General features: G+C 38.2%; 1 protein-coding gene across 1 annotated transcript in view; it reads right to left on the bottom strand.

Moving 5' to 3' along the window:
- Positions 1–16,432, bottom strand: part of CCDC171 (coiled-coil domain containing 171) — a 128,559-nt gene extending 112,127 nt beyond the window's left edge. The window contains 5 exon segments of the mRNA XM_062018832.1: positions 1,143–1,289; positions 4,774–4,955; positions 8,220–8,394; positions 10,305–10,443; positions 16,320–16,432. Of these exon segments, the coding sequence (XP_061874816.1) occupies positions 1,143–1,289; positions 4,774–4,955; positions 8,220–8,394; positions 10,305–10,443; positions 16,320–16,432 (756 nt within the window).
- Between the last annotated feature and the right edge of the window lie 3,052 nt (positions 16,433–19,484).

Genomic DNA, 19,484 nt, shown 5'->3' with positions numbered 1-19,484 from the left:
AAAAGTCTTTGCTTTTAAAAGAACTGCTGGAACTTCACAGTACACATTACTTTCCAAGTGAAGGTAACTATGCCTAAGCCAACACATGCAGTTGACAATACTTGACCATAGATTTCCTGTAGATCTCTTTGAGGGCACAAGAAGTCTACATTGTTGGTCAATATGTCAGTGGTTTTAGTTGATGGGCTTTGATCTTCCCTGTAGGAACTTTCCTTTGTACTTCATCTTTAATGAAAGGCTCCACCTACGTAGCAATCAATGTTTTAAACATTTATTTTTTTAGCCTTTAAGGGAAAAGTAATCTAGAACAGATGAAAACTGTATGCTACTTATTCCTTTAAGGGCTACCAATATCTTGCAAGTGGCGATTATTTAAAAATCATTATGGAATAGATTTAAAGATGCCTTCGGTAGAAAACGGAATTACATCAGGATAAAGAATCATTTGGTTGCTACGCTTTTCTGCAATGACAAATTTTCTGCAGAAAGTCTTGGTACAGACCACACAGACAGGTAACGCAGCCTACTAGTGAACAAATAAAATGTTTAAAGCTAGGAGAGAACTCTCAGTTTCATAAAAGGGGCACATTTACAAGATATTAAAGACTTGAGACTCCTCAGCAATTGCTGTCATTCAACAGACAAACTAAAATTACCTGTAGCATTTAAGTTTACATAGGAAGAAGCTGCCATAACAACACTGTGACATTCCAGTATGTTATTCTCAAAAGCTAGCACAATATCTGGTGAGTTTCTCAGCTCCAGCAGATTCTCCGTAACAAATTCCGTAATTCTCAAAATCTGTTCTTAAGATTGAGCAAGATCACAGAAAAATTAAGAGGTATGGGGAAACGTACAGATTTCCTGAAGTAAAGTTTTCTTTACTTTCATGCTTACATAAACCTTTGCCCATCTGCTGTCAGTCTCTCTGACACCAGTCTCAAGTCAGGCACACAGTGTAAGCAGCATTAGTCTTTTCAGCCTTCTCTGACAAATATTTGTTCAATATTTTGTTAACCCAGTACACAGAATTTAGTCTAACTAGGAGGTTCCACCCCTCAAAAATGAAATTGCTCATAGTGCCACTGCTTGCTGAAACTAATAGCAATGGGCAAAACCATAATATAGTCAAAGAGCCTTACTTCGAGTTCTTTTTTAAGCTGCTCCTCTCGTTCAGCACTGTATTCAAGCTCACTGGCCTGGCACCTCAGCAGCTCAGTACAGTCATTGTGTTCCACCTCCACATCTTTCATTTTCTTGCGTATATTTTGAACTGCATTAGTCTGCTCCTAGAAAAAAGTACATTCACTAAGATAAAAGTTATTACAGTAAAGAGTTCAAATGAGGAATACTCTGTGAAGGGAGACTGCATTACAACAGGTTATTAAAATCCAACATGTTAGCACATGTCAATAGAACTTTTTACCCAACAGCAGACGTGCTCTTCATTCATCACCAGGTAAAATGTGTTGGTTCAAAAAACACTGTGAGCATGACCTCTGTGGTAATACTAAAATGAGTTCCCCACCTTACTCTCCAAAGAGTACAAGGGTACTATTCCAAGCTCTTCTTTCTTGTACCACAATACCACTGATGGAGAGAGAAACAGTTAAGTGCATTTGACAAAATGACAGATAGGCACAGAAGTTCTCTTTTTCTTGTTTTAACGGTTAGAACTTGAAACCAAATCAGACATTTTTAGAAATACTTACTTACACAGATTAAATAGTCTTCATTTCTGCTGTTCCAAGAAAAGCCTTTCTTCTGTCTCAACTCTAAATTATTTTTTAAAATTATCCATATGAACTATGAGGTTCTCAGTAGAATAAAATAATCAAGCTGTTACTCATTTCAATTTTTGTGTTCAGAAGCTGAACCAAGCTATAGGATAATTACTAACCCTACTGGATTCAGCAGGTTGGTGCAGTCACTGCTACAAAAATCCACATTCACACCAGGGTTGGAAGAAAGTAGCCAAATAATGAATCCCCAGCAGTCTAGTGCATACTTAATCTAGAGATCCCAGAAGTCTCAAAAAGAATAGCTTTCATATAGTCAGTAGGAATAAGCTTTTCCATAACTAGCATCAGAATCATGCTACAAATCCAGTGATTTAGTAGGAGGATCTTTGGAGACCCAATTTGTTAAAATGGCTTTCTGTGCAGAACACAGAAAGATTACAGTAAGTCCTTCTGTTCCTTTATTCCTATTCAACATCATGGCAAGAGACGTTTTGTGAAAATAAACCACTTGGTCTGCAAATTTGGTCTATTACTCTTACATCACATAATCTTGTTCCTAGAAATTACTAATAATAAGGTATATGCAGAGCATGGAGGAGGAGAAGAAGAAAATGAATTATTCATATAGAATGATTCTTCAGAAGACTGAAGTTTGACAGAATCATTTTTATACGTGAAGATCAAAGAAATATAAGTATTTTCCAAAGTCTGGAAAATGAATTTGAGAATTACTTCCAGACTGAAGGTAGAAATTTTTGGCCACTCAAACATGAGAATAAGGGAATCTCAATTCTTCTACAGTGGTAAGTGTTACCAGTCAATAACATAAAAAAAAAAAAAAAGTTTATTTTCAGGCACTGCACTATGGCACAGTTTTTAGGGATCCTCTGAAAAGCTAACAAAGAGCATGCATGTGAAATGCATTAAGAAAAAAATGGGAATCTCAGAAAATCAAAATATTGCAAGAACAATATCCAAGGATATGGACTAAATTTAACCTAATTCTCTAATTTTGTCTCTAATATCATGCAAATGCATGGATTTCTTCCCATCAGCATGCTAAAAAGAGAAAATGTAATCATTTTTATAGAAATATACAACTACTCACACTCTCTTCACAATGGAAATATAGAGATATATTTATCTCTTCAGTTACATCTTGCAGATATTAACAGAAGTGAGCTAGGAAAAGTATGCATGACGTAAGTAATACATAGCTTGCTGGAAAATAGTACATCAAGACTTTAAAACATTTTATACTGGAAATTTGGTTAACATTATTCAGATTATAATTGACATGAATACAGCAATCTTGCTATATAAGCTAACATGATTTGTTGTAAGATTTCAGAATCCTAAAGAAGTCTCTAAATTTTTCACATTTAGTATGAAACTTTGCAAGACTATCCAATTCAGCAGTCATCTGAACTTACCAGGTTCAAAGAGAAATCTACTTTACCATGTGAAAAAAATCCATATGTATATACATATGTATACCTGCAGGTCGCTCACACATTTTCTCTCTCTCTCTCTCTCTCTACATAGATATAGATGTATGTATGTGTGTGTGTGTGTATGGAAAAATGATTTTTTTTTTTTTTTAATGACTGATTTTTAAAAAAAAAAAAAACTCTGTATTAACAACCAAATTTCACAAGCAGTCTAAGGAAAAACTGTGTTTCTGTGAAGGAGCATTATATTCCAAGTAACCACAAGGTGATGCTATTACACTTACTATTGAACTCCAACATCTACTCTGAAACAGGTGGCATGCTAAGTACACCCAACAGAGCACACTACAAAACTGCTGTAAAGCAGAAAGGATTCCTTTCCCTCTGTTATCTTAGAGATACATTTCAGTAGCTTAAGCTGACTTCCTTTCCATGCCTACCTCAGCATTTTCATAGCCAAGTTCAGAATTACAGTTCATGAAGTACAGCTTCTGCAACCAGGATTTGCATACATGCTTAGAATCTCATTTCTATGCACATATCAGACCAAAATTAAACCTTCTATCTCTAGTTTTCATTTAATAACTCTGACTAACTACAGAAGTACTAAAACAGTACTGTAAATACACAACACAAAAAACTGGAACATATTTATAAATCCAGATCCTCTAGTATTTATCTGCCAAGTTTAAACCACTTAAGATTTCAAGCAATAACTAGGGCAGTCAAGTCCACATTCAGTTGTCAATTAGAAAGACTAAAAGTATTCAGTTTCAGTTGCATAATTGTTTGTGTCCCTGTGAAGCAGATAAAACTTGAGTATGTTAACATTTACACACCACACCACTACTAGACTTCTTTGAAACATAATTCAGGTTCAAGTAGCTTGATTCTCTAAAAAATTATGAAAATATCATATTATCATTATTTTTTATACATTTAACACCTAAGGGACTTATGCATACCAGTGCAATTCAACTTTGAAATTTGTTTCTTTCACAAAATACAATGAAATTAATTATTTGAAGAATAAAAACTCACAGCCTAAAACAAAAGTCTATCTCTTAGTATTAAATGATTTTTTTCTAATCAAGCAGCAGAACTGCCAAAAATAATCATTTTTCATATGTGGCATGGAGTGAATAATATGCAATGTATAGATGAAAATCCCATCATCACTGTTTGAAATCTTTGTATTATACAAATTATATTCATGTTCACGGGCTATTCGACACTTGGCTGGGGAAGGTAAGCAGGAAATGATGTCAGAAGCTAAGTGTTGGGTGTCCCCAATTTGCATGGGAGTGCAAATGGGCCTTACTACCACTGTGCACTGCTAACTTGGTTTAGGTGTTTACCATGAAAACAAGGCCACAACACATTCTAGCAGAGCAAGAAAGCCTGTTACAGAGGAATTGTAAGTTTTTACAGCTACATTCTTCAAAAATATGCTGCAGTATTTAGCTATTTGGGGGATTTTTTTTTCCTCAAACGAGAAAAACTCCATAAACCACATACTTTGCAACAAAAAAATTCCAGCCATCATCTCATGGAATTTTCCAACTGTTAGCACATCATACCTGCAAAGCACTTTCTAGTTTGATTCTTTCTTTAAGAAGTAATTCATATTCACTGTTGCAAGCCCTGTGGATATTATCCTTCTCACTTGCAAGTCTTCGCTCTTCTTCTTTCCATTTCAGCTGAGCAGTATGAAGTGTTTTTTCAGTCTCTGCCACTTTTTGATGAAGTTTTTCATTCAGTACTATTGTTTGCATTAAAAGAGAAAGAAGACAAGTAGCACTAAAAGGATGTTCAGAAAAAAATGTTTAATGATTATCAGTTCTTCTGACTACCTTGATAACCACATGGAAACATGAACACATCCAGCACCAGATGGCATTACCGGCACTGCAAAGCAGCGATCAAATTTTGGTGTTCCTATAACATCTTTCACAGAAGGAAATAGGAAAGGTTTAGAGGTTTTCATAAAATAAAACTCTTCTCCTCCTGAATAAAGACTTGAGATAATTCTTCCAAGTCAGGATTTGATAGCATGGAGGACTTAATTTATTATTTCTACAACATATGGCCATCCTATTTCCAAACATCTATTTGATATAGATATTAGCCTGTATCAACTAGTTTTGAGCTTAGTTTCAGTGACAGTAAAGATAGGGACCTGTCCCATGAAAGACACTGTGGTAAAACCTAAGAGACATTGGGCTAGCGAGCAAAGGCTTAGCTTTTTCAATGAAATACACTGCTCCTCAAGAGATTTAAATCTTCAGACCAGCAAATTTGCTGGAGATAGGGGAACACTGTATATACTTTTGTTCAAAACCTTAGAATGCCATGAAAACTCTTAGTATCTATGACTATTTATTTAAGCAGCCTGACCAGGAATTTCACTTTATTTTACAAACTCGCTTTCAGATGAAAGTGTATCAGCCTTTCATTTTGCTGAATACAACCAGTTGAACTGTTAAGTAACCATGATTTTCAAACAGAATTTTATTTCAAAGTCATCCCGGTTTTCTAAAATTTCTTCCCAGGATAAAACAGAAGAGGCATAATAAAAGACATAAAGAATCAGTAGACACAACAGTGGGAAAGGACTATCAGAAGACAAAAGTCAGGAATCACTGAGAACAGTAGAAAAACAAGTTGAAGAAAATCCTGAAGAAGACAAAACACCAATGAGGCCTTCTGTCCAGGAAGCTAAGTTACATCAAAGCACCAAATAAGGTGAGGAAGGCTCCAAATGACCACGGAAAACAAGTAGTAATTTATAAACTGAAAAAGAATTGAGAAGCAACAGTGTGATGGTTTGATTTGGCGGTTAACGTGCTGGAAACCAGCTCTGCTGAGAGACCTGGGAGTGCTGGTTGATAATAAACTAAATATGAGCCAGCAATGTGTCCTCAAGGCCAAGAAAGCCAATGGCATCCTGGGATGCATCAAGAAGAATGTGGCTAGCAGGTCAAGGGAGGCTCTTCTCCCCCTCTGCTCTGCCCTGGTCAGGCAGGGAGTCCTGTAACCAGTTCTGGGCTCCTCAACTCAAGAGGGACAGGGAAGTGCTGGAGAGAGTCCAGCGCAGGGCCACCAAGATGATCAGGGGACTGAAGCATCTTCCTTATGAGGAAGGCTGCAGGAACTGGGGCTGTTTAGTCTGCAGGAGACCTGAGGGCGCATCTTATTAATATTTACAAATATGTAAATGGTGGACATCAGGAGGTTGGGCATGCCTTTTTTCTATGGTATCTAGCAACAGGACAAGGGCTAATGGGATAAAGCTAGAACACAAGAAGTTCCATTTAAACATAAGAAAAAACTATTTTACTGTAAGGGTGAGGGAGGAGTGGTACAGGCTGCCCAGGGAAGCTGTGGAGGCACCTTCCTTGGATGTCTTCAAGACCTGGCTGGATGTGTTCCTATGCAACCTGATCTCAGTGACCTGCTGCTGCATGGGGGTTGGACCAGATAATCTCTAAAGGTCCCTTCCAACCCCTACCATTCTATGATTCTATAACTTCTTTGGCAACTGCCACAGAAAAATATAGTTTGAGGAACTTCAACCAATATGATTTACTGTCAGTTAACAGACTACTAATTCCTGATTCTAGTAGTGAAAGAAACTAACACACAAACACATTTAGCATCACTTATGTCTGTAAAATCTCTCCTGCTCTCTTTTTGTTTTACAGTCCCCTTACCACACATTAGCTCAGTCCCTTCAGGGATGTGACAGCAAATGGCAGGAGGGGTCAGTGTGCTATGGGGTTCCTCCATCAGCAACAGTCCTGTTTGCAGTTGGCACATGGTGGTGGGTGACTTTGTTTTGGAGCTGGCTGGACCAGCTTTGGGCAGACTCACATCTCTCTTTTTCCACAGTTTGCCCTGCAGATCTACACCACTGCCATTTGCCAGCTGTGCCACGTGCAGCTGTCAATGAGTTTTCTAATCACGAAATTAATCACAAAATAAGACTTGAAGTATTTTAAAATACACACACGCACACATATTACTTACTTCCAAATTGGCAAGCAAACTAGCAGTAAAGTAAGTTTGCACAGAATAAGCATAGATTCCCTCTAACTGAGAAATAAGCAGTTCAGGTCTTCAGCCCACAATCACAGGGGAAGTTCCAAAGCTAAAACAAAAGAGTAATCTTCCTTTTTTGTGTGTGTTCTCCAAAGGAGTGAAAAGATCAGTTTTCTAATTATCTTAAAAACATCTATAAGTATTTGAAATTTTATCCCCAAAGGGTGTGCTCTAAACACTTTATAGAACACCAAAGGTTCAACACACTCACAAATGCATCCACTCTATTATATTTAATGAAAAATGCACCTCACTTGCAAATGAGAAATGTCTTTCTGTTGAAGAAACTCAGAGTTCCTTGATCCTCTGAATATAAAATAGAAAAAAAAAATGTCTAGCTAAAACCTGCCCTTCCACATACTACTGCCACAATGTACATCTTCCATTACCTTTAAAAAGAGAAACAAAGATGATGAGAAGAAACCAGGTATGAGCAATAAAAGTCTGAAACCTTTGAAAAGTTGAAAGAAAGCAGTATGATGAGAATTTATGTAAAAAAGTATTTTTTTAAATAGTGCAAACTAGTGAACAAGACTGGACTTCTTCCTTTTTTGTCCCTGAAACGCAAACACCATCACTATGCTGGACATAGTGATAACCAGTATGTGGAGAAAGTCACCATGACCACAATTCTGTACAAGGACAGAAGTGAAAGAGGGAACAACAGAAGGTAAAGGTTATGAGGAAAAAGAGTTGGTAGGTTTAGCAGCTTACTTTTAATTCACACATGAGACAGCACAAGTTCCTTGAGCTCTTATCAGTCGACAAAAGCACATAAGAGATAGGAAAGAGATGGGAAAGGTAAGAGAGATCCAAGAAAAGCAGCAATAACTGGAAAATGTAATTAAGTCACTGCTTCTAACTTGTTTTCCGGACTTGGAACTGACTTAGATTTTGTTTCATGTTTGCTTTTTTTGAAACTTACCTTGCAGTTCCAAAAGTTTGATTTTTGTATCCCTTAACTCCTTTTCCACAGCATATGTTTTCAGACGAGCACCTTTTCTGGCAATTGCCAACTCATATTCCAGATGTTGTCGAATAGCCTCTCCTTTCTCAATTTCCGACCGTAACTTGACTATCTGGGTTTCATAATTGTAAAGCTAGAAAACAAATTTGTTTCAGAAAACTGGCAATGATGCATCTTTGAAAAACCTCAATGTTACAGAAATACACCTGCAGAATATTTTTAAAATATATTTTGAATTGTACTTACAGCTGCCTTCTTATTCAACTGGAACTACAGCCTTGTAAATGCACATTCATGCAGCTTTTTAATTTTACTCTTTTTTGTACTAGTTGTTCCTATTTCTAGATGAATCTCATGTACCTTTAACATACCCCTCCATTTTTCAAACAATACACTACATTAAGAAAATAAGTCAGAATACTGTCATCTTCTTGCACTTCAAAGAAAAAACTGCAGCAACAGAAACATTACATTCCACACACAATTTTCTGGTCACTTTCTTTAAGTGTAATACTTAGAAAAACAGTCATGTTGGAGTGCTAGACAATCAGCTATCTAGTAACTCACAAGTATGCGTATGAACATAAAATTTGGTATAACGACATTCAGTAGTCAAACCAAATGCTGTTAAATTTAGCAGACAACAAAGACTAGAAAATGGTTCAAAAACTGAGCTTATCCAGATTAAGAAACTGGGTCCAGAAAATCAAGTTCAAACTATTTCAATACAAAAAGTTAGAAAGTAAAATATGTATTTCTTCAGAACACAAACAAAGTAGCCCCTTAACTTCAGTTACATCTCAGGTAGGTAACTTGTGCCATGCCTTTCTCCATAACCATACAGCAATAGGACACGGTAAAAAAAAAAAAGCCAGTCTCTTAAGTAACTATCTACTTAAAATGCAACCTGATTTTGTGGTGCAATCCACAATAGTAAAATGGTACAGAAGACCCTTGTGTACCCCCAACATTCAAATCCCCAATGGAAGACATGATTTGTTTGAGGTTTGTTAAATTCAGGGATCCATTTTGCAGAGTTATCCCTGGGGCAATGGGAAAATAATGAATTTAACTGTAGCACAAGAGCATGTCATTGTGTGAGAAACATACTCCCAGTAATAGATGGATGTGGAACAGCAGACTTGTTTTACTGGATGAATCTAACCCAAAACAGATGAATGTGTAATCACATCAACTGCCCCCAGCACACTGATACAAGCAGAACTGTTACCTATAGTAGTAATAATACTTCTGCACCACCACAGTTTAAGCCAGGATATCAGCTGCATTAGCAAGTGTGGGAAGCATTCCTAGTAGAAACAAACCCCAAGACATTACAATTACTGCTGTACTCGGTAGCCACCTTTTCTTATGTATAGCAGTGCAAAAGCTGATATTCAAGCTTAAAAATATATTTTTTTACTTTTTTTAGTCCTATTTCTTTCAACACCAACTGCTACAACAAGAGCTGAGAAAACCTTTGTAATGCAGGTAAATTATTTCCCTATGAATGAAGGTCACATTAACAAGTATGAAGTTAAGACAACACACAAATCCCACATTATTATAGTTACTGAAAACTGCTAATCTGTACAAGTTAAGCCACTAAAATATATCCCAGATGGATTTGGTGTATACAAACACAAAAACACTGTACTGGGATAAATAGTTGCAAATGATTTCTGCAGAATTAAAATACTCTAACACCCTGAAAAAAAACATAAATAAGATTATTTTTATAAAGCTAGATTCAAGTTGTGGCTTTTATTTATTTATGTCACCAGGTTATTTTATCAGACTACTAGTAGTGGCAGTAACTCCCTCCCCTGCAGAAAATTTGCAGTCTGCCTGGTGCATCTTTAACTACTAACAATGTCAGCAGAGATGCTAAGAGTTGCTATGAAGGGACAGTACCTTGACACCATTCCTGTTATTTTTCAACTAATGACTGTTCTTTTAATAAACCACAGAAGAGTATTATTTTAATGAAAGAAGATTACATGTATTCCAAGAGTTAAATAAAGCAAATAAAAAAGTTCTTACTTCCAGATTGTGTTTAATGGTTAAGTCTAATTTTTCTTTTTTAGCATGACAGAGTTTCCTTCTTAGATCTTCAGCCGAGTCCCATTCTGATTCACTGCTACTTTGTAGTAACTGTGACTCACATTTAGCATTACATAAGCTGCAAAATATGATTTTTTTTTTAAATTAGTATTAAAGTTTTAATGTTCATTTATTTTAATAATCAGATTGTGAGTCCAAAATTCTAAACATTCACTAAAATAAAATTATGTCACAGTTGTCATTTTATCGTTCCTTTTCAAAATATAATTAATTATACAAAATTGCTTATTGTGCAAGATACAAGAGATATAGCAATAGAAACTTAAAACAGATATGCACTTTGGGCTTCCTAAAGTCGATTTAAGTATAACATGTTTTTTATTATTTTTCATCAACTTTATTATTGACTCAATAAACTTTCAGGATGCTTAAAATACAGAATTCCAGTCACTTTTTAAAGTGCAAGTTTTTGCTTATCTCCAGATGTAAGGCTTGTGTTTTAACATGATTACCATCTCAAAACCACCTCTGTCACAACAGAAATGCATGAATGTGGAGCAAAAGTATCTTTTCCACTCCAAAGTTTCACTCCAAAGATGTATACATTTAAAACACACAAAAGTAAGTGATCACAAACACAATACAAATTAAAGGTCCATTCTTCATTTCCACTACTACAGTTAAAAGAAAATCTGTTTAGTAGTTATCAGGATCAGCCCTCGAGCAGTGCAAGCAATATTAGAACTATCAAAACATGCTTTTATATGTAGGGTGGAAAATGAGTACAAAAATAAATATTTATTTCAAATGTATTAGTTCAACAATCTTCTGTCCAATTATTGTTCATTTTAACCTGGACAACTTTTTTATTATTTCAGGGGTTAAAAATCAGTTTTCACATTATTTTACACATGTAAGACTGGCTGCAATAATTACTTGCTCCACACAAATGGCACAAGTTATTAGAACCCCTATATATGAAAAACCACAAAGTTAGCATCATTTAATATAGAACTGAGAATACTAAAATAGCTTTCTTTATCTACATGAAGTCTTAAGTATTATATTCAAAAATTACACTCTACTGCAATTTAATTATTTATTTATTTTAATTAAAAACAACCAGTTTACCCATAGGTTTGCACACAGCCACCATTAACATTTTCCACAAATGAGAACTAGTATGTTTTCTCATATAAGCTGGTATTAACAAAGACAAATGTCATCAACAAGAGGAACAGTAATTTCAATTAAATGTTATCTTTCAAGACATTTCTAACAAAAAAAGATGAAATTTGGGGTCTTAGCTGCAGCCTATAGATATAAGTTAATAAATACTAACTCCATTTTCATGGAAAGACAAGATGGACTTCATCTATGAGATCAGAATATTTGGATGTCATCAGTAATTGTTCCATAGAGTGACATATACTTAACACATTTTATATATTTAATGAATGTTGGAGATGAGGATCATTAAAATCTGCACGTGGTGCAAAAAAACTACATGCATATTATTATCCTTCAGTGTTTACCATGACAGCTACACTCAAAGGAACCTACATGACACAAAGAGCAAAAGGTAAGTAAAACTACATATCATTATTTTCTGCAACGTCTTAACTACTACAATAAGAATTTACAGTGGTAGGTCAGTGTAGCAATTTTGCCTCGGCCAGGTTTTGGTAGCAGGGGCGCTACAAGGGGTCTTCTTTAAACAAAGAGCTGCCAAAAGCTTCCCCTGTAGCTGACAGGGCCAGTGCTAGTCAGTTATAAGATGGACCCGTCACTGACCCAGGCCTGGCCAATTAGTGACTGAGGAAATGCCTCTGTGCATAACGTATTTGAGAAGGGGAAAGCAACAGGGAGTGAGAACGTGAAAACATCTCTGCAGACATCAAGGTCAGTGGAGAAAGAGGGGGAGAAGGGTGCTTAGGCCCTGAAAGAAAGACTCTCCTGTGACCTGTGGTGAAGACCTTAGTGAGGCAGCTGTGCCTCTGCAGTCCATGGAGGCCACCGGGGAGGACCCCAGAGCCTGAAGGAGGCTGTGACTCCGTGGGAGCAAGTTCCTGGCAGGACCTGGGAGCCTGTGGGGAACTCATGCCAGAGAGCAGGTTTGCTTCAGGACCTGTAAGGGACTCATGCTGGAGCAGTCTGTTCCTGAAGGACTGTTCTCCCAGTGGATGACCCAAGTTGGGGCAGCGTGTGAAGAGCTACCCCCATGGAGGCCACATACTTGAGCAGTTCATAACTGGGAAGGACCCACATTGAAGAAGTTCATGAGGGTCTGTCTCCTGTGGGAGGGACCTCACACTGCAGCAATGGCAAGTGTGATGAGGCCTCCCTCTGAGAAGATCTGACTATAACCTCCATCCCCCACCATCCCCTGTGCCTCTGTTGGGGGAAGGAAGGAAAGTCCTGGGAAGAGGAAGGCGTAGGGGAAGGTGTTTTAAGATTTGGTTTTATTTCTCATCTCCCTGTTCTGATGGTTCATTAATAAATCAAAACCCAAAATCTCCCCAAGTTGAGACTGTTTTGACCATGACACCAATTGCTGAGTAATCTCCCTGTCCTTATCTTGACTCACAAACCTCTCGTTATATTCCTCTCTCCCTTGTCCAGTTTAGGAGGGGGAGTGATATTATGACTTGGTGGGCACCTGGCATCCAGCCAGGGCTAAACCACCACAGTCAAGAAAGAAATCAGAAGGATCTGAATAGCCAGAGCACCCATACAGTGTATAAAAGCTTATTTGTGGACATCATATAATGGGCTTAGGAGACCTTTATTTTTCCAAGCTGAGGAAAACAGAAAGGCAAGTCATTTTATTCAGAGATGATGCAAGAAGTATCAATTTCTATCATCAACAGCTAAAGGCTGGACAGCATCAAAGTTAGCAAAGCACAGGTTAGGAAGAAAAGTAGAACCCAAACTGAAAACTGGGGAGTACTAAGGCAAAGAAACAATGGTTATGAAAAGGGTAACCACTTGGTTAGTTTGCTGGTATTTAATACATCTTACATGAAGGGAATACTGAATGAAAGCAAGGGAATGAGTACTTCTTGTAAATTAAAAAAAAAAAACTTTAAAATATTTAATTAAATTACATAGGTTTTTATAGCAATTCACTTTCATGAAAACTGTTCCTTCCAACTCCTCTATTACTTATCCACAAAATAAAAGAGCACGATGGAAACACCTACACAATAAAACATATTCAATTGAAAATTTAACTATGTGATTAACTGCTCTACTTAACTTGACCAGTGGCGAAAAAGGAAGGAAGGGTGGGAGGGAAAGAGTGGAGGAGGAAAGAAGGAAAGAAGACAGACGACAAGACAGAAAGGAGACGACAAGACAGAAAGGAGACGACAAGACAGAAAGGAGACGACAAGACAGAAAGGAGACGACAAGACAGAAAGGAGACGACAAGACAGAAAGAAGAATCATAGAATAGTAGGGATTGAAAAGGACCTTTAGAGATCATCTAGTCCACTCCCCCTGCAGAAGCAGGGTCACCTAGATCAGGTTGCACAGAAACATGTCCAGGCAGGTCTTGAAGACCTCCAAGGAAGGAGCCTCCACAACCCCTCTGGGCAGCCTGTGCCACTGCTCCCTCACCCTCACAGTAAAATATTTTTTTCTTATATTTAAGTGGAACTTTTTGTGTTCCAGCTTCATCCCATTACCCCTTGTCCTGTTGCTAGATACCATAGAAAAAAAGGGATGTCCCAACCTCCTGACACCCACCCTTTAGATATTTATAAATGTTAACAAGATCTCCCCTCAATCTCATCTTCTCCAGACTAAACAGTCCCAGTTCCCGCAGTGTTTCCTCATATGAAAGATGCTCCAGTCCCCTGATCATCTTGGTGGCCCTGCGCTGGACTCTCTCCAGCACTTCCCTGTCCCTCTTGAGCTGAGGAGCCCAGAACTGGACACAGGACTCCAGGTGAGGCCTCACCAAGGCAGAGTAGAGAGCGAAAAGAACCTCCCTTGACCTGCTGCCCTACTCTTCTTGATGCATTCCAGGTTGCCACTGGTCTTCTTGGCCACGAGGGCACATTGCTGGCTCATATTTAGCTTATCATCAATGAAGGAGGAAGGAGGAAGGAGGAAGGAGGAAGGAGGAAGGAGGAAGGAGGAAGGAGGAAGGAGGAAGGAGGAAGGAGGAAGGAGGAAGGAGGAAGGAGGAAGGAGGAAGGAGGAAGGAGGAAGGAGGAAGGAGGAAGGAGGAAGGAGGAAGGAGGAAGGAGGAAGGAGGAAGGAGGAAGGAGGAAGGAGGAAGGAGGAAGGAGGAAGGAGGAAGGAGGAAGGAGGAAGGAGGAAGGAGGAAGGAGGAAGGAGGAAGATCCTATTTTTGTTGTCAAATTCAATCATCTATGTTTACTACTTTTTTATCTATCCATTATTTTCTATTTAAATATTTTCATAAAACAGAGAATGGCCTTAAGAATTCTTATTTCAGTAATATTTAATCATTACAGCATCACCACATCACCAACACATGCAGTACTTCACAAAAGCTTCATACCATTTGTTTTAGGAACTTCTTCCATATTCATATTACAAGTGCTACAAGCATAAAGTCCTTGGAAGCTTAAATCAATGACAAAAAACACACAAAACTCTTGTAAAGTTTCAAGACATGTATGATTTGCAATCTAACAAATTCAGACAATGTTTTGTGCTTCCATTTTCATATATGAATACTCAATTATTGGGTTTGAAGTAAAATATGTACTTTGCCATCTACAGCTTTTATCTAGACACCATTTCCAGCACTACTTTAAGATTCTGCAAGAAAACATACAAGCAGGTTAAACAGCTTTTGAGTTCTACACTGCAAAGTGACTTTCTGTAACTGAAAAACTCTAAAAACCACATTAATTCACAAGTATGCTACCTCCAGTGAACACAGAATATTTCAGAAAAACTAGCTTTTCTACCATGTCTGGCAGAAAATGTAGAAAAAAAATGCAATACATTTAAATTTTCTTTTATTTATTACCTAGCAGTGGAATTTTGCTAAACTTCCCCAGCTGAAGGGGTAGTCTGCAGTCTGATTTCTTAACTGAAGTCCACATTCACGGAATTTTGCTGTTCATATATAACTGGCAGGTTTGTATAATCAGACTTTAAATAGTGACAAATAGCTCTCACAGCTAAGATAAACAGAATTAATCTAATCTTATTTCCATTGTGCCAAAGATCAAACATATATCAGACTCCCAAAAAAATAAAAGCTATGTGCAAGACTTAAAACTGACCTCCACCTCCCCAGCTAAAGCAGAAGACCATTCTGTAACTCCACATCAGCATTCCTAACTGCAAATAGGAACTCCTTCTGTCTCTAAATCACATCTCCAAGGGTTGTGTGAGATTGGGTGGCCAGTATACATGCATTCAAGTAAATCTTGTCATCTAATGAACACATTAGTCATAGAATCACAGAATGGTAGGGGCTGGAATAGACCTTTAGAGATTATCTAGTCCAATCCCCCATGCTAAAGCAGGTCCATCTAGATCAGATCACACAGGGAACACATCCAGGTGGGTTTTGAACACCTCCAGAGAAGGAGACTCCACACTCTTCCCTGGGCAGCCTGTACTCTCACAGTGAAATAGTTTTTCCTTACATTTAAATGAAACCTTTTGTGTTCCAGCTTCTGTCCATTACCCCTTGTCCTGTCACTACATAAAACAGTAAAAAGTGTTGTCCCAACCTCCTGACATCCACCACTTGGATACCTGTAAATATTAATGAGATCCCTCCACAGTCTCCTCTTCTCTAGACTAAACAGCCCCAGTTCCCACAGCCTTTCCTCATAAGAAGAATATTGACATATATACATTGACAAGGCACAGCTTACATGCATCATACCATATCAGGTTCTTCTTCAACCTCAACTACATAATTTCAGTGATCTAAAAAATAAACCACAAAAATAGGAGTCATATTACTAGATCTGAAAATACAGAAGTGAAGCTCACCAATTAGCTTCCATTGCAGAGTAGCTGTCTGGAGAGGATAAACTCATCGTGTCAAATATTCAGCTTTTTAAGTCTATTATAAACTCTGGAGAAGGTGTATCATCTTCAATCATAAATGTTTTACTTAATAAGCTTCAAAGATTAGCCTTTCCCATATAAAAACAGTTAAACCTGTAACAGAGACATGTTTTAGTATATTTGGCAACACAATAAAAGAATAATTTGTTAACATTCACAGTTACTAAACAGTATTGCTACTGTGTAATGTGAACAATTACCACCAACTGTAATTTGACATCACCTGACATAGTCAACAAAGAGAATTGAGCTGCTAGTCCTCTGAGCTTGAATACTGTAGATGTAAAAAAAACCATTTTGCAGAACATCTACTGCCAGAGTCTTCAGAAGGATGTTGATATAAAATGGTATGTTTGCGTAGATTGTTGCCCTATGTTCCCTATTCTCCTAAGCAAATCAGAAACTCAATTTCTCATAAAAATAATTCTAAGGGAGATAAATGCATGTGCTATCATTTTTAAGTAGGTCAATATCCAAGGTTTGCTATCTAAAGGCAGCCTTTAACATAGTAAGTCTTCTGATTCATAAACTTGGAATTTTCCGCTTGAATGTAACTTCATTCCACTAAACATATGAGCAATATTTAGGGGTACAGAGAAGACATATTAAATTGAACTGTAACTCAGCTCACCATTCAAAGAAACTAATTTAGTGTTGCTGATAAAAATGAATCAATACAGGTACACGTTTATACTATAGACCTTAAAAAAAACCTCCCAGATCTACCTCGAATAGTTATCTCATTTATTTATGAGTTATTTCCACTAATTAGAGCAAGGTAACATGCAATATAAACTGCATTCAACACTCAAGATTAATGATCCGTGAAGGTTTGCCTTTGAGCTCCACAGCAGATAGTCATTCATACTTAAGTTTAAAACAGGAAACTAGTCTGGACTCCATCTTTAACATCTTTGTCTTGCAGACGTATGTTTGTCACAATCTATTTCTGTTGTACTGAACATATAAGTACTTGGTGTAATGTATTAAATTTATCTAATAATCTGCATTAGAAATATGAAAGAAAAAGTGGATTTCTGCTTCAAACTATAATTTTAACAGAACATGCAAGAATAAATCTATTATTCGTGATTTTGGGTTTTGGAGGTCTTTTTTACACCAAAGTGTAACAACTAGTGCCCAGGGTTATCATACTGCTTTATATTTAAATACATAGTTACTCCAAAGAATCTTCAAAAGCAAGCACAGCAGTATGGGAAGAAAGATACAATGAAGGATAACGGTTTGCTCTATTAACAAAGACTATCTAGATATATCATTTGTTATTTTGAAGATTTACCCACCAGAATTTACCTTGGTACAATTGCTAGGCAGATTTTAAGGTCCATTAAACTGCAAATTAAAAACTCCAACCTTACAAGAGAAAAACAATTTGACAGAGTATTTCTAGTATTGAACTCAACAAAGATTAATTGTTGGGATTTAAAAAGAAAAGTTGTATCGGGCTACAGAAAACTGTAACTCCATCGATTGTGCCTAGTTTTCACACTGAGATGTAGCTGTAAACACCAAGAAACTAGCTTTTCATACAAATCTTTTAAGCTTTATTACAAACTACTCGAAAATCTCATAATGAACAGTGGAAAGAAAACAGGTATAACTAAAATTTTCTCAGAGATATTTTTTCATCCCAAGGACAGAATTCACTAACTAGCCAACAATTAATAGTTGCAGTGAAAAAAAGACTTAAATCTCAAAACATAACCAAAATGTACTGTCTTATCCACATCATTCTGCAACTTTAAAACTTCTTGAAATTACTGTTAAGCCTCATAAGGAAAAAAAATCTATTATTTTCTATTAATTATAATGATTTTGAATATGCAACATTCCTCTGTTGAAATATGGATCAATAGGTAGTTTATAAGCACACAAACAAATGCACTCCAAATCCACACTATTTCACTTATGAAACAAAGTATTCAAGTGGCATGGAATGGCACCTAACCAAAACACTCTAGGAAATGTCTGAGGAGTTAATACGTTTGAATGGTATTACCTACAAAACTTGTGCCATTCTCCTCATGAACTTCTGAATATGCTTTAACTAACTTTAGTAAGGGCACTGACTTAGATTGGATATAGGCAAGAAATTCTTTCCAGTGAAGCTGGTGAGGGACTAAAACAGGTTGCCCAGAGAGGCTGTAGATGTCCCCTCCCTGGAAGCATTCAAGGCCAAGCTGGATGAGGTTTTGAGCAACTTGGTCTAATGGCAGGGGCAGTTAGGCTAGATGCTCTTTGAAGGCCCAAGCCCCAACTCAAACCGTTCTATGATTGAGACTACTCAACTCTAATCATAATGTTAAGATGTACTACAACGCCAGGTGTAACTAACCTATCTACGCCGGAACAAATAAAAATACACCACCAGTTGCTTCAGCTGAAAAAAAAGTCACCAAGTTTTCAAACTGTAGAACACAAGCTTGTTTTACACAAGCTTGAAGTCAAAGCATGAGCATCACTTTAGTACGCTTACACTACAGACGTCCAGTGAAACGTTTTGAGTGCACGCTGGCAGGCTGAAGCGAAGCGCGGCGGTGGGAGCGTTAGTCTAGGCAACAACTGAGGACAGGGCTCCGCAAACACCCCACACAGCTGCGGGAGCGGCCCTAACACCGCCGCCAACCAGGAACCTGCACGAAGCTCCGTCGCCGCGGCTGGGCAGTCCGTCCGGCGACCGCCGTCAGCCCGCCGGTGCCGGGCCGAGCGACCCCGCGGCCCTCCCGCCGCCTCAGCTGCGCGCCAAGGAGTGTGTCGCCGCTGCCGGGCGGCCTGAGGGACTCACGGTGCCGCACCGCCCGGAGGCGCCGGATGCGGCAGGGTAGGACACTCCCGAGCCGTGCGTGAGGCGCCCGCCCAGCCGCCGCAGGAGCACCGTCTCCCGCCGAAGCCCTGACACCGCCGGCCTCGCCTCACCCCACCTCTCCGCGGCCGCCGGCGGGACGCGCGATCACCAAAGCTCTGTTAACAGCCACTTCCGCCGCCGCCGGCGGCTGGGCCTTGGCAACGCCGCCGCTGGGGGCGGGCGGGCTGGGCGGTGCGCATGCGCATGCCGCGGCTGTGTGC

Source organism: Colius striatus, chromosome Z (assembly GCF_028858725.1).
Source record: "Colius striatus isolate bColStr4 chromosome Z, bColStr4.1.hap1, whole genome shotgun sequence".
Lineage (NCBI taxonomy): Eukaryota > Metazoa > Chordata > Aves > Coliiformes > Coliidae > Colius > Colius striatus.
Note: the sequence above shows the minus strand (reverse complement) of the source record. Positions and strands in the feature narration are given on the sequence as shown.